This window comes from Urtica dioica, chromosome 5 (genome assembly GCF_054948205.1).
Source record: "Urtica dioica subsp. dioica isolate 48M chromosome 5, U.dioica_male_clone48M_v1_H2, whole genome shotgun sequence".
Lineage (NCBI taxonomy): Eukaryota > Viridiplantae > Streptophyta > Magnoliopsida > Rosales > Urticaceae > Urtica > Urtica dioica.
In genome coordinates, this window is record NC_142760.1 from 22,884,260 (window position 1) to 22,899,505 (window position 15,246).

Consider the following 15,246-nt stretch of genomic DNA (forward strand, 5'->3'; position numbering starts at 1 on the left):
CAAATCGTAATAGACTTGACTTCACGTATGCACACCGACAGATTTATATAAAATCTAATAATTCAAAACCAAACATTATATATATGAATAATGCATACTTTCAATCTTAGCAATTCACCATTATGGGTAAAAGGGCCATTAACCAATTTCAGCATAAATCACTAACTTTATATATTATTAAAAGGAAAAATGGTATGAAATAGCCAATTCAAACTATGACTTTTGCAAAATAGTCATAGTTTCATTAGGGGTATAGCAAAATAGACAATTGAGAGTATTATGACTTATAATCCTGCCTTGATTAATTTTAATCCAGCTTTCATAAAACTTATATTCTGTCTTTATAGTTCGTTGAGATTAAATTTAATCCAGCTTAGATTAATCTTACTTTGGCAAGTTTGTTTATAGTTGACAAACTATGATTATTTTGCAAAAGCTTAAATTCTATTTGGTTATATAGCCGCTTGACCCTTATTAAAATATAAGCTTTCAATTTTCAAGAGATGGATATGAAAACCATAAACCAATGCCTAAAGACATAACATTCAGAGACGAAGGCAAAGTCTCCAAACGATTTAATGGAGCAAACAAAATAATAATAATAATAATAATAATAACACTAACAAACTTAAAAACAAACACAATCGCAAATTATTGGCTTCAAAATATCAATTTGATCCACTAATAGCTTCGACAGTAAAGTTAAGAAATTCAGTCTACACATGCTCATAAAAACAAACAAAAGCTTGTCAATCGAGAAGTGGGTCTTGAGAAGTGGGTCTTTCATCTACCATTCAAAGACATGATTGAATAATAGTAAATAAACCATATAATCTTGATACGATATAAGAAATCGCAATCAGAATGAATGTATCTAAACAAACCAATATCACCGATTTTCATTGTACAGATCAAACTATGTTGTAGCGGAATAAAAGTAATTCCTAATTTAAACGATCTTAATTAGCCAAGATCTTAGAACTAGATGATTTTCACAGATCATTAAAGATCGAGGAAAACCTACCTCGATCCATGACGAGAGCGACGACAGCGGTGATGGAATCACCGGAATTGGTAAACTGCTTGATGAATTGAGAAATGACCAATCCATATGGTTAGTTTTATATAGACCCACTATTAGGGTATAAAGAGAAGTTACCTTTTATTTATTAACCAATAGGATTTGTCTTATTTATTATTAAACCCTAATAGGTAATATATTTGGGCCATATTATTTCCCACATACAAAGCTCACTAATGAGCTTTAGAAAATATTCGGTCTAACCCGGTATACTAATAAAACAATATTGGATAATCCTACTGAGTATATGATTTAATGTTGATGATGATTGATGGGCACATGAGCTTTGAAGTATTCGACAAATGGACCAAGGAAACTGTTGGGCATACTTGTTTGGTTTTGGTGTAAAAAAAAGTTGGATTAATTCTACTCTAATTTTTTCCCGCATAACCTTTGGCTTGAAAGAAACATCTTCGAGGAGAAAAAGGTAAATTTGTAGAAAAATGAAAACCTTAAGAGTTCTAAGATTTTCTGTCTTCCTCCGTGAAGATATTGGAATCTTTTTGCATTAATTTTAACCTTTCCAAATTTGCAGTCAAAACTAGCACCATTTCATGCAATTCCATATTCGGCTCATATGGTTTCACTTCCACGGGCGATACAACGAAATTGAAGAGTGAAAATCATGAAATGGGTAAAACGATAAGGCACATTCTCTTCTTAAATTGCCTACATGACTTGAAATTTATTTATTTTTTTCAACAAAAAAACTACCAATTTGATTTTTGTGATCAAAACCGGCCATAAGCAGCCAAAATAAGTAGAAGAAAAAGCCTCGCCAATGGCATAGAGTTATGGTCCACTACAATTAGCCTATTCCAAACAAGTAGCCCGTATACCAAACCAAATATACACATGGATTTAAGACCCAGTAAAACAACAAAACCTTGCAATTGTAAAAATTAAATGAAAGAGAGAGAGAGAGAGAGAGAGAGAGAGAGAGGAAGAAAAAAAAAAAACTCTAGCAAATATGATAATTTATATGTATAGAGAGAAACCAGACACCCTATAATTTGACGTCCGCTGGGCCAGCAACAACAAAGCTCCTCAACAAGGCTTGATCTCGAACCCAATGCTCAAGAGGGTTCGGGCTGATTCCATGGCCTTGTCGCCCCCGAGATCCATGGCTTCGCCGGTCAGCTCTCCCTCTTTGTCCACGGACCACTTGGTCTGGTTCTTCACCGTCTCGGGTTTCATCGAAGCCGGGGCTGCCGCAGCAACCAGAGGAGCGCTCGGGGGTCCGTGCCTCTTCTTTGGGACAGGCATGTCGTGGTCGTGCACGCCCTTGTACGTTATGATCACCGACTTGGTGTCTTCCACTGCTGTCTCAATGTGCTTTCGCACGGGACACCCAGCCGAAGTGCATCTATAGTAGTTTCTATATAAAAAAAAAAAATAAAAAAAATAAGGCAAGACATTTCAAATAAAATTACACATGAGACTAAACGGATAGCTAATGATGCAAATAAGCTGAAAAAAGGGTGACGTGTCTAATCTCACATAGCGGACACCTAAGAGTTGTTAGTCTAGTCGGGGAGTCTCGTTATGGGGGACTAGTATCTACGAAAAACTAAGATATTTCATTATGGGAATTTCGGTATGACTTTTCCCCCTTGCTAGAGTAAAGAATTTTGTGCACTTTGATTTTTTTTTTTTAATGGGAAAAAATTATATCCGTCCCTAATGTTTGATCACAACCTTGTAGGCAGTCAGAAACCGCAGTTTCTGACGAATTTCTATATATTACGCTTTCAATTCACCATTGTTCATTATTATAAACATCGAATTACATATTCAGGTTTCAACACAAAGCTAAGTTTCAAATACTGTACGGGAAACTTAAAGAGAATGCTTCAGAACAAGGCTAAAACCTATTTACATATGCTAAAAGAATTCAAGTAACTGGAAAAACCACAAGCTAGACTAGTGTCTTACCACGCAGCTACCTAATTTCCAGAGACTAATTAACCGTATCTAAGTTATAATGACCACACGATTTGTTATGACAGAGATAAGAAGTTAAGAACCTTGGATGTCGGTTTCCCTTCACCATTTTCTGGCCATACTTCCGCCATCTGTGTCCATCAGCTGAAATTCCCACATCACCCGCTGCATGCACAACAAATTTGGGCTTCTTACTAGGTTTCAAGAGAGAGTCTGAATCTTCTAGACAACCCTTCTTCAATCTGATAACAAAAGGAGGGGATTAAGAGATCATTGTTATATAGATATTATTCTTGCACCGACGGCTATAATAAATTAGAGGGCTTTCTGGAAGAACAAAATTAATGAAAAAAAGAAACTTGCCTACGTTTTTCCTCTGGTTCATTTTCATTCTCATACTTGACCATGGCATATCCTTTCTCATCACTATTGGATGAATTCGGCTGTTTCATGTTGGAACATAGCGGTGTTTCATGTGCACTTGGTTTAGCAGGTGTAGCTAAATCGGAATCTCTATGAACTCTGCAAGGCTGTTTCGCAGCGTCATTTACCAAAGCACGCTCAGCAGTTGAAAGCTTTTCCCTTGATGAACTATTCTTTTTAGGAGGATCATGAGTATGCAGGCTTCTATAGACGGTTTCCTTTACACAACCCAAGTGGTCACTGCATTCAATCTTCTTCGCATAGCACTCCGCATATGTACATCTATAATAGCTTCGAGAGCCTGTAGGACTTTTCACTTGCTTCTGACCATATTTCCGCCAATTGTAGCCGTCAGATGAAGGTGTCCTCAGGGTAGGGATCAGAGATGTAGCTTTACGGGCTAAAGGGTTTTGTTGATCTGCTTTTGGTCGAGATAGATCATTGCACTGCGGGGGTGACGATTTCTGGTCTATTGTAGTCGGGCTTGTAGCAGATGAAATGGGTTGGGTAACAGAAGTTGGTGATAGCTCTGACAAATTTCGACAAGGGGTTGACTGATGCTGGGTTTCCATCTGAGCACCAGCATCGCGTATAGCTGTAACAGCCGGAACTTCCTCTGAAAGTACTTTAACCTTCTCCTGCGAAAGAGCCAATTTATATGACAATTGACCAGCACATGCAACATACTGTTTTACCTTCTATATCCCACAAGTTAAAACATAAAATCTCAGATATGGGAAAAAATTCGAAAGCTAAAACGGCTATCATATTGAAAAACAACCAAGCCAAACCACTAACCCTTATTGCCCTGAGTTCAGGCAAATTCACTAAGGAGCTAAGAAAATCTGGAAATTTGAAGCTGAAAAGATATTAGACTCATGGGGAAAACCCCAGACATCCATAAGAATTTATTTTCTATAAACTCATTTGTTTGTTTGATTACCTGTTACAGATTCCTTCGATGGGAAACGATACCAATGAAGGAATTGCAACCAGTCTACGGCCCTTGGGCCACTCGAGTGACAAATGAGCCGAGCTTTTTAATTTATGCATTATGAGTTTCTTTTTTTCTGCATTAGGAATTTATTTTATTACGAATTTAATTTAAGTAAATTGCATTATTTAATTAGTAGTATTGCTATTAGTAGGATTTCTAGTAGGACTTCATTGTAAGTTAGACATATATATAAATAAGTCTCTTCTGATAAATAAAAAATTATCTTTCGACCAAAATAAATTTAATCTCTCTCTCTCTCTCTCTCTCTCTCTAGGAAGAGGGATTAGGTTTAGTGAAAGACTCGAGCTATTTTACTTACGAATCTCCTTTAATTACGGCTCCCATCACGAGATCGAAATCTCGAGCTGTATCAATTTTGGTATTAGAGCCGCTCGAAATGGGGGAGAGGACGGAAAGCGTGATTGGACAAATTAATGGCCTTCATAGCCAGGCAGGAGGAAATCACAGCAGGACGGCATAAGCAAGAATTGCTGGAGCAGTAGGTGGCAACTCTAACGATGTTGATCACCCCAAAGGCAGCAGAGGAACGGTCTAAAAACCGCGACACAGCAACATCTTCGACGACTTCGCGAGCGGAGAAGAACAGAGACAGTCGTAACGAGGAACACGGCAACAAGGACAACCTCGAATCTCCGGGGAACTGGGAGCAGCACAACCACAACTTGCAAGAAAACAGGGCGATCCGGAAAAAAGGAAAACAAACAAGTCAGGATTTTTGAACCCAACCGAACCTTAAATCTGACACCGAGAATTGGGTGTGGACCAACACAGGTTACAGTGGCGGCGGACTTGACGGGTGCGGACGTACGAGAAACGGCAGCATCTGGCCAACCAGCAACGGTCTGTCCGGTGGAAGTAGGACCCACGACATCCGCCAAAACCAGGTGACGACACAACTGACCCCGCAGAGTGGCTCCAGAAGTGTGAAGACTTCTTCGAGGATCAAATGACGGCCGAAGACTCCAAGGTCTGTCAGGCTATGTTCGTACTGACGAGACCGGCACACGGGTGGTACCGCAACCCCCGCCGAATGGTGGATCACCCTTTGAGCTGGCCCAAAAGAGCATGCAAACCCACTACGCGAATTATCATTCCTTCGCCAAGAGGGCATTGTAGAGGATAATCGTATCCGGTTCGAAGCTTGTCTTGGCCAGTTCTGTATTGAGCTCTGTGACGTGATTCGCTGTGACGTAGAGTACCACCGACCAGAATCTCTCTACGCTGCCATGAAGCTAGCAAAAAAGAACGAAATTAAGCTCTTGGATGACCGACGACCTCGTACCTTCGGTGGCCTTCCTGCAGGAGCAACACAAACGCTAGGCAACCTAGGGCACAACCCACGACCCACGCTCGAAATCCCCACCTGACCAATAGGTCAAACCCCGGGCGCGCCCCGAAAATTTTGGAAGAAACTTACGAGCGATGAGATTGGCCAACGACATGCCAAAGGACTGTTTCAACTGCGACGAGCTGTTTGCACCGGGTCACCGCTGCAAACTAGCACTCTTCCACATTGTCATGGTTGAGTGGGAGAGGGACTGTGAAGATGAGGAGATCACCGAAGAATCCACCAACAAGCTCTCCCTCAATGCAATTTGGGGTGAACAGACCAACGAAACCCTTCCAAGTTCATGCTGAGATCGCCAGAAAAACTTTTCGGGCGCTGCTCGACACTGGAAGGACGCACAATTTCATCCTAAGTAGCATGGCGACACAACTCGACCTTCTGGTTGACTTGGATTCGCGTGGCACTTCCAAATGGCAGACGGCTCGATAGCAGCGGCGTTTGCAAAGGACTTCAATTGACAGTCCAGGGCCACACATTCGAGGCAGATCCATCTTAGATGGGTTCGACATCGTCCTCGGCATTCGATGGTTGAACCACCTCGGCAGGATGGTTCACGCGGGATGGCGTAACGGTAACGTGGCATGGTGAAGTGTCACACCGGAGAAAGGGGGATCAGCAGCTTTACCACATCGCTGGAGGGGATGCGGGACTTGACATCTTCGCTACACCATCGAGTCTTCCACCACCCAGACCGTGCGACCACTGGATCCACCTTCTGACCGGCACCGTCCCCATGGCAGTTCGTTCATACCGCTACCCCCACCTACAAAAAGATGAAATGAAGCGGCAGTGCAAAGAGATGCTACGGCGAGCATCATTCGCAAGTCACTCGCCATTCTCCTCACCGGTCCTCTTGGTGAAGAAAGCTGACAACTCGTGGCGATTTTGGGTCGAATTATCGGGAATTAAACGCGAAGACAGTGAAAGACAAATTCCCGATTCCTGTCGTAGATGAGCTTAACGGTGCGATGTTCTTTACAAAACTCGACCTCACATCTGGCTACCATCAAATTCGAATGGACCCACGTGACATCGAGATGACAACCTTCCGCAGCCACCACCACGGCCACTTCGAGTTCTTGGTCATGCCCTTTGGATTATTGAATGCCCCGTCCACCTTCTAAAGTTTAATGAATGAGGTGTTTCGGGAGCACTTGCGGCGCTATGTTTTGGTCTTCTTCGATGACATTTTGGTCTATAGCCGCTCTTGGGAGGAGCATCTCCAACATGTTCGGTCAGTCATGCTCCTTCACACACACCGGCCTTTTCTCAAAGGCTCAAAGTTATTATTCGAGCGACAAGTGGACTATCTCGGTCATGTTATTCGGTGCACAGGTCGTTACGCATTGGCGACCGTACTTATGGGGACACCAATTTGTGATCAAAACCGAATAATTTAGTCTCAAGTTTCTCCTTGAACAGCGATTAACGACCTCACCACAGCAACCTTGGGTCAGCAAACTGATGGGGTCTGACTTCACCGTCAAATATCGACAAGGAGCATTAAACCGCATCGCCGATGCACTATCGCAGCGAGGGGAGGAAGACTCTGCCATCGAGAAGGCAGCCTTATTTACATTGCCCCATGCACATAAAGGCTTGAAGATCTCCGCAAGGAGATAGACACCAATAAGTCACTCAGTTCCTTGAGAGATCGCGTTATCCGAGGAGGAGGGCATTGAGTGGGTGGTTCACAATGGCCTCATCTTATTTCAGGATCGTGCATACCTTTCTGCTTCCTCTCCCTTGATACAACTGTTGTGTCGAGGTTTCACAATTCAGCACACAAGGGGGTCCAAAAGATGAAGGAGTGTATCTGACAGATTTTTATTGGACAAGTTGGAAAAAAATCGATTCAAGACTACGTCCAACAGTGCCAGGGCTGTCAGAAATACACATGGGAGACACTTCAGCCCACGGGACTTCTGCAGCCGCTGCCCATTCCGACAATTATTTGGGCCCACATCTCCATGGATTTTGTGGAAACCCTACCAAAGGCAGGAGGGAAGACAGCCATTTTGGTGGTGGTCAACCGCTTCTCGAAATATGACCATTTCTTGTTACTAGCCACCCCTAGACAGCTTCCTCGGTGGCCAATATTTCGTTCAGGAGGTGTTTCGGCTACACGGACTTCTAGAATCCATTGTCGCTGATCGTGATCCAGTTTTTCAAAGCAACTTCTGGCGGAAGCTTCTCCGACGGCCAGGCATGACTCTATCCTACACTACCGCCTACACCCACAATCCGACGGCCAAACGAAGGTGGTCAATCGCACACTTGAGATGTACTTTCGGTGCTTGACAAGGGACAGACCGAAGCAATGGTTGTCTGGGTTGCTATGGGTGGAGTATTGCTACAACACTTCCACACAGCCCTTAAAGCCACCCCGTTCCACGTAGTCTAATATATGGCAGAGAACCGCCCTGATTTTTAGATTATTCAACAGGGACCTCACATGTGGAGGCAGTCGACTGTGCTCTCGAAGACCGAACGATACTCTTGCGGGAAGCACGAGAAAGGTTGGCCCAGGCTCAACACCGAATGAAGACCACGTTCAATGGAAAGCACTGCCTCGTTTAGTTCGCCTAAAAAGATTATGTCTGGTTGAAGCTTCATCCATAACGACAACTGACGGTGGCAAAGCACACACTACATAAGCTATCACCGCAATTCTATGATCCGTTTCGCATCAACGGCCGAGTCGGCGCAGTAGCATACCGACTCCAATTGCCTGAGGAGTCTCGCATCCACGTCTTCCACGTCTCTTTGTTTAAGCCACAACGCAGCGACCTCCCTCCAACATTGATAGAGCTTCCTTCGATCCAAGCCGGCAAGACTCTGCCCGATCCACCTTTTTCAGTCCTGCGTGCAAGATGGTTCAAGGGGCAGCGACAGTTACTAGTCCAGTGGAGCGCTGATGGTGTTGACAATGCAACGTGGGAGGACTTTGAGGTGTCCACATAGGCCTATCCGGAATTCAAGCTTGAGGACAAGCTCGCATTGGAGGGGAGTAATTTTACAAATTCCTTCGATGAGAAACAATACCAACGAAGGAACTACAACCAGTCTTCGGCCCTTGGGCTACTGGAGTGACAAATGGGCCGAGCTTTTAATCTATGCATTAGGAGTTACTTTTTTCCTACATTAGGAATTTATTTAATTACGAATTTGTTTTAAGTAAATTGCATTATTTAATTAGTATGATTCCTATTAGTAGGATTTCTAGTAGGACTTGGTTGTAAGTTAGACATACCTATAAATAAGTCTCTTTTCATATTAAAAAATTATCTTTCGACCAAAATAAATTTAATCTCCCTCAAGGAAGAGGGATTTGGTTTAGTGAAAGACTCAAAGCTATTTTTATTACGAATTTTCTTTAATTACGGCTCTCATCACAAGATCGAAATCCCGGGCTGTATCATTACCCCTATCTCTTGTTTGAATTAAAAGTCTCCTAGCTGCATTTAGAACTTTGGTATCATACTGAAACAGGGTTCCTTCAATCAAACCAAAATAAAAGTGAAATCATGTATCACCTTTGATAGAATCACACCGAATTAACTCTAAAACTCCTAGCTCGCTATTAAAAGAAGTTCATTTCCTACATTTACTTGACGTCAGACTGCTTAGAACCAGAAAAAAGAGCAAATTCCAACTTTTAGAGGTATTACATATCCAGGTTACACTGCTAAGATCCAGATACGTGCTCTCGGTTAAACCTTAAATGTCTTGAAAATCAAGGAAACATAAATATATATTAAAAAATCAAGTAAAAATATAACGGTTAAATGTAGGGTCGCTATTTTTCGTATCCAACACTGCCACTTTTTGGTGGCCAAAGCGAAAACAGGTAGGTAAGAAGTCAAATATTCATCAATTATATCCTTAAAATGTCTAAGAAATCCAACCCAAGGAATACTCATCTGCGGACTTAGGAGGTAAAAGAAAATCACGGAAAAATAAAGCAAACTAGAACTACTAGAATGTAAGAATTCCTTCCAATGGAATCTGTTTTATAATGCGAAAACACGTTACAAGAATAAGTCTACGGGACGCTTAATTCACCTACACACTCTAATTTTGAATTCACTTAGAGGCTAAAAATATATACATAAGAATGACCTCAATCCAATACTCCAACTTTTTGGTGATCACATAGAAAACAGGTAAGGAATCGAATATTTTTTTTTTATAACCATGATGTCCGTGTTGGACCCGACTAAAATCCATGAGGCCCTGGCATTATCGATTCGGAGACTACCCCAGTGGCCCCAATTGCAAGGGGAATCGAACCGAGGACTATCAAGGTCCCAAGAATCGGCCTAATCACTAGACCTACACCTTGGGGTTAATCAAATATTCATCAACTACATTCTTAAAATGTATACGAGCTCCAAACTAAAGAATCCTCATTCTACAGAAGTAAGACAAAAAGAAGAAAAGGAAAAATAAAATAAAAACTACTAGAATGTATGAATTCCTTGTTTTTAACCACGTATACACGTCTTTTTTTAAAATAAAAAAAAAAAAAAAAAAAAATCTAACGAAAACACGTTACGAGGATCAGTTTTAAGCCCCATTTAATCAACCTACTCACTTAGATTTTGAATTGACTAACTAAAAATATATTCATACGAATGACCTCAATTATGTGTTATATATATCTGTGTATATATATACATATATATATCCATATATATATATATATATATATATATATATATATTTACACTGAGAGAGAGATAAAACTCTATTCATCTTAAGTTCTAAACTCACCTCTACTTCAAATTCACAATCTTAACAGTACACTCCACCATATTCCCAGGTTTAAAAAGCAGCAAACATTAACCGCACCACATCAATCAAAAGTAAACTTACAAACTCTGAGAATCCAGATCAGCAGATCCGAAGAAAAAATGTTAAACAATAGTACAGATTAAAGAGAAATTCATAGAGATTAGAAAGACAAATACATAAACAATAAATAAAAAAAAAATCAAAGTTCAGCATAATAAAATATTCCACACTGAACTACTTACTTCCGATTGAACTCCGTCGTTGGACTTCGACGTAGAATTTATCATAACACCTATACAATGAAATCAAAAATAAAAATAAAACGCGAATTCCCTAAAAAAAAACCTCATTACAAACTCATTTCTCTCGGAAGAAAGAAACTCACCATCACAGCGATCCTCCTCCGGAAATCCCGAAGAAGAACGAACATCTAGGGTTTTCGATTGACACGCTTTCAAAACACAACAAACCTCCGGCTCCAAACTCCTCGACTCGCTTCCGTCACCGAGCTCCGATTCCTCTCCTTCGTCATCCTCTTCCTCTTCTTCTTCGTCCTCCTCTCTGTCTTCTTCTTCCTCTTCTTCTTCTTCGCTTCGCTTTAGGTTTTCCATTTCGATGGCTTCGGAGCTTTCTCGTTCATCACGCATGGCTGTTTCTCTAACAGAGTAAAGTTCTTTATTTCATTCTCGAAACTGTTCTCTCTTTGTTTTATACCGTCTGAAATGAACCCCCGAATCCGAAACCGAAATCTTTATGTTAGAGAGAGAGAGTTGGGGTTTGTGATGAGGGTATATGTGTCTTTGACTACGTTTGACTCAGGTGGTTAGTGACGGTGTAACGGAAGCAGTTTTTCTCCCCGTTAATCGTTTTCGCGGATCACCGTTGATGTTGCTGACTTGACGGCTTCTCTTCGACTGCCGTCTTATTGGTCGCTTTGACTCAGACATAGTGACCCGTTTTGTTAAATTTGAGAGCTTAGGGAAATGTGTTTATGACTGATTTATATTCGATTTTAAAAGTTCGGGATGTTATGTATACATTATTCCTCTATTTTATTCATTAAGAGGTACTGATTTTGTGTTAGATAATAAATAAAATCAATAATACTGAAGGTTATATATATTATGAAATAATATAATGAAGAGAATTCCCACCCATTACGTGTTGTTTATTTGGAAAATATCATGAGTATCTCGTGTTTAATCAAAATGTTAGATTTATTCTCCCTATTTTTAAAAATATCAGACATATACCTTCAGTTTAATATAAATGACATATATATCCTTTAAAAAATGTTATATTACAAATATCACCATTTTTCGTTTATTTAAAAAAAAAATTAATTTGAACTCCCCATAATACCCATAATGAAATAATTTTTTATTTTTTATTCTATATACAAAAAAATTAAATTAAAAAATTTCTTTATGAAAAGTTAAGAATTTTTTTTATAAAGAGAGATTTTGATTTTTTTTAATAAAATAGTAAATAAATATTTATTCTATTAAGGGTATTTTGGGGAGTTCAAATTATTTTTTTTGTAAAAAATAAACAAAAAAGGTGATATTTGAAATATAATATTTTTAGGGGAGGTATATGTTATTTATATTAAACTGAGGATATATGTCTGTTATTTCTAGAAATAGATGGTATAAATCTCGCATTTCGATTAAATACGAGGGATATTCTTGATATTTTCCTTTGTTTATTCCGTTATTTGATGGATTGTACCTCTATATTTTTTAAAACTAATTTTTTTTTAAATATTTTTGACGACACGCATCAAAAATATATTAAAAAATCACTAAGCATTTTCTTCATTTTGACAAGATGAGTATGTCTTGCAAAGACTTGAGTGAAAAACCACTATTTAAGTCCACAAAGCGTAGCCGGAATCAAGGAGAAAAAAAAATATCACCAGCAATATATTTTAGATCATTGTTAACTCAGGCATCTCCAAATTCCAAATAGACATCTACGTATTCATCTCCAAAACTGAACACTGATAAGCCTCCTATTCAATTCATTTATGTGAGGAAGGGCTGTCTGTTAAGCCGTGAGGCTGTTTATTGAAGTTTAAAGTTGATTAATAAAAAAAAAAAAGAGGAAGGGCAAATTTGGGAATTAGCAAGAGAAAGGAGGGCAGAGTGGTCTTTTTACTTTTGTTGTTAATATGAGAAATTGTAATAAGGAGAGAGTTAGGGATGAGCGAAAACCATTCTGGTTTTGTGTAGTAATTTGCTTTTATGAGAGCACGCGTCCTCTCGAAAGGCCCGGTGGCTCTTGTATTTTCATACTAGTTTGTAAGTTGTGCCTGTGGCACAGCTTTGGTTTTATTTAATATTATAAATGGTCGAATTTTGTGATCTGATTTCACCATCAGTTCGTCAACTCATCTCACCATCTGTTCGTCAGCTCATCTCACCATCAGTTCGCCAGCTCGTCTCACCATCATCACGTCAGCTTGTCTCATCATCAGTTCGTCAGCTCATCTCACCATCAGTTCGTCAGTTCATCTCACCATCAGTTCGTCAGCTCGTCTCACCATCATCACGTCAGCTCGTCTCATCATCAGTTCGGCAACTCATCTCACCATCAGTTCGTCAGATCATCTCACCATCAGTTCGTCAGCTCGTCTCACCATCATCACGTCAGCTCGTTTCACCATCATCACGTCAGCTCGTCTCACCATCAGTTCGTCAACTCGTCTCAGTTCGTCAGCTCGTCTCACCATCAGTTCGTCAGCTCATCTCACCATCAGTTCGTCAGCTCGTCTCACCATCATCACGTCAGCTCGTCTCACCATCATCACGTCAGCTCGTCTCACCATCAGTTCGTCAGCTAGTCTCAGTTCGTTAGCTCGTCTCACCATCATCACGTCAGCTCGTCTCACCATCAGTTCGTCAGCTCATCTCACCATCAGTTCGTCAGCTCGTCTCACCATCATCACGTCAGCTCGTCTCAACATCATCACGTCAGCTCGTCTCACCATCAGTTCGTCAGCTAGTCTCAGTTCGTCAGCTCGTCTCACCATCATCACGTCAGCTCGTCTCACCATCAGTTCGTCAGCTAATCTCACCATCAGTTCGTCAGCTCATCTCACCATCAATGACTATCCAAGTGACGAGCCTCTTCGAACTGTGCAATCCAAGCTCGATTTCTTCATCATACCAGATCAAGCTTGAGGGGGTGTAGAAAATCAGTTCGTCAGCTAATCTCAGTTCGTCAGCTCGTCTCAGTTCGTCAGCTCGTCTCACCATCATCACCTCAGCTCGTCTCACCATCATCACCTCAGCTCGTCTCACTATCAGTTCGTCAGCTCATCTCACCATCAGTTCGTCAGCTCATCTCACCATCAGTTCGTCAGCTCGTCTCAGTTCGTCAGCTCGTCTCAGTTCGTCAACTCGTCTCACCATCAGTTCGTCAACTCGTCTCAGTTCGTCAGCTCGTCTCACCATCAGTTCGTCAGCTCATCTCACCATCATCACGTCAGCTCGTCTCATCATCAGTTCGTCAGCTCATCTCACCATCAGTTCGTCAGTTCATCTCACCATCAGTTCGTCAGCTCGTCTCACCATCATCACGTCAGCTCGTCTCATCATCAGTTCGGCAACTCATCTCACCATCAGTTCGTCAGATCATCTCACCATCAGTTCGTCAGCTCGTCTCACCATCATCACGTCAGCTCGTTTCACCATCATCACGTCAGCTCGTCTCACCATCAGTTCGTCAACTCGTCTCAGTTCGTCAGCTCGTCTCACCATCAGTTCGTCAGCTCATCTCACCATCAGTTCGTCAGCTCGTCTCACCATCATCACGTCAGCTCGTCTCACCATCATCACGTCAGCTCGTCTCACCATCAGTTCGTCAGCTAGTCTCAGTTCGTTAGCTCGTCTCACCATCATCACGTCAGCTCGTCTCACCATCAGTTCGTCAGCTCATCTCACCATCAGTTCGTCAGCTCGTCTCACCATCATCACGTCAGCTCGTCTCAACATCATCACGTCAGCTCGTCTCACCATCAGTTCGTCAGCTAGTCTCAGTTCGTCAGCTCGTCTCACCATCATCACGTCAGCTCGTCTCACCATCAGTTCGTCAGCTAATCTCACCATCAGTTCGTCAGCTCATCTCACCATCAATGACTATCCAAGTGACGAGCCTCTTCGAACTGTGCAATCCAAGCTCGATTTCTTCATCATACCAGATCAAGCTTGAGGGGGTGTAGAAAATCAGTTCGTCAGCTAATCTCAGTTCGTCAGCTCGTCTCAGTTCGTCAGCTCGTCTCACCATCATCACCTCAGCTCGTCTCACCATCATCACCTCAGCTCGTCTCACTATCAGTTCGTCAGCTCATCTCACCATCAGTTCGTCAGCTCATCTCACCATCAGTTCGTCAGCTCGTCTCAGTTCGTCAGCTCGTCTCAGTTCGTCAACTCGTCTCACCATCAGTTCGTCAACTCGTCTCAGTTCGTCAGCTCGTCTCACCATCAGTTCGTCAGCTCATCTCACCATCATCACGTCAGCTCGTCTCATCATCAGTTCGTCAGCTCATCTCACCATCAGTTCGTCAGTTCATCTCACCATCAGTTCGTCAGCTCGTCTCACCATCATCACGTCAGCTCGTCTCATCATCAG

The 15,246-nt window shown here is 41.5% G+C and overlaps 1 protein-coding gene across 1 annotated transcript; it reads right to left on the bottom strand.

The window, feature by feature from the left end:
* Positions 1 to 1,755: 1,755 nt before the first annotated feature.
* On the bottom strand, positions 1,756 to 11,358 carry WRKY32 (WRKY DNA-binding protein 32). Its single transcript, XM_089615077.1, has 5 exons — positions 10,997 to 11,358; positions 10,854 to 10,903; positions 3,389 to 4,086; positions 3,109 to 3,267; positions 1,756 to 2,459 (listed from the first exon to the last, which is right to left on the bottom strand). Exons 1-5 carry the CDS (start codon positions 11,256 to 11,258, stop codon positions 2,129 to 2,131), a joined length of 1,500 nt encoding a protein of 499 aa, XP_089471203.1. The 5' UTR covers positions 11,259 to 11,358; the 3' UTR covers positions 1,756 to 2,128.
* Between the last annotated feature and the right edge of the window lie 3,888 nt (positions 11,359 to 15,246).

Coding starts and splice junctions, on each gene's coding strand:
- WRKY32 (XM_089615077.1), bottom strand. CDS start 11,258: ATGCGTGATGAACGAGAAAGCTCCGAAGCCATCGAAATGGAAAACCTA. Junction 4,087..10,853: donor ACGACGGAGTTCAATCGGAA/GTAAGTAGTTCA, acceptor GCTCTTTCGCAG/GAGAAGGTTAAAGTACTTTC. Junction 3,268..3,388: donor GAACCAGAGGAAAAACGTAG/GCAAGTTTCTTT, acceptor TTTTGTTATCAG/ATTGAAGAAGGGTTGTCTAG.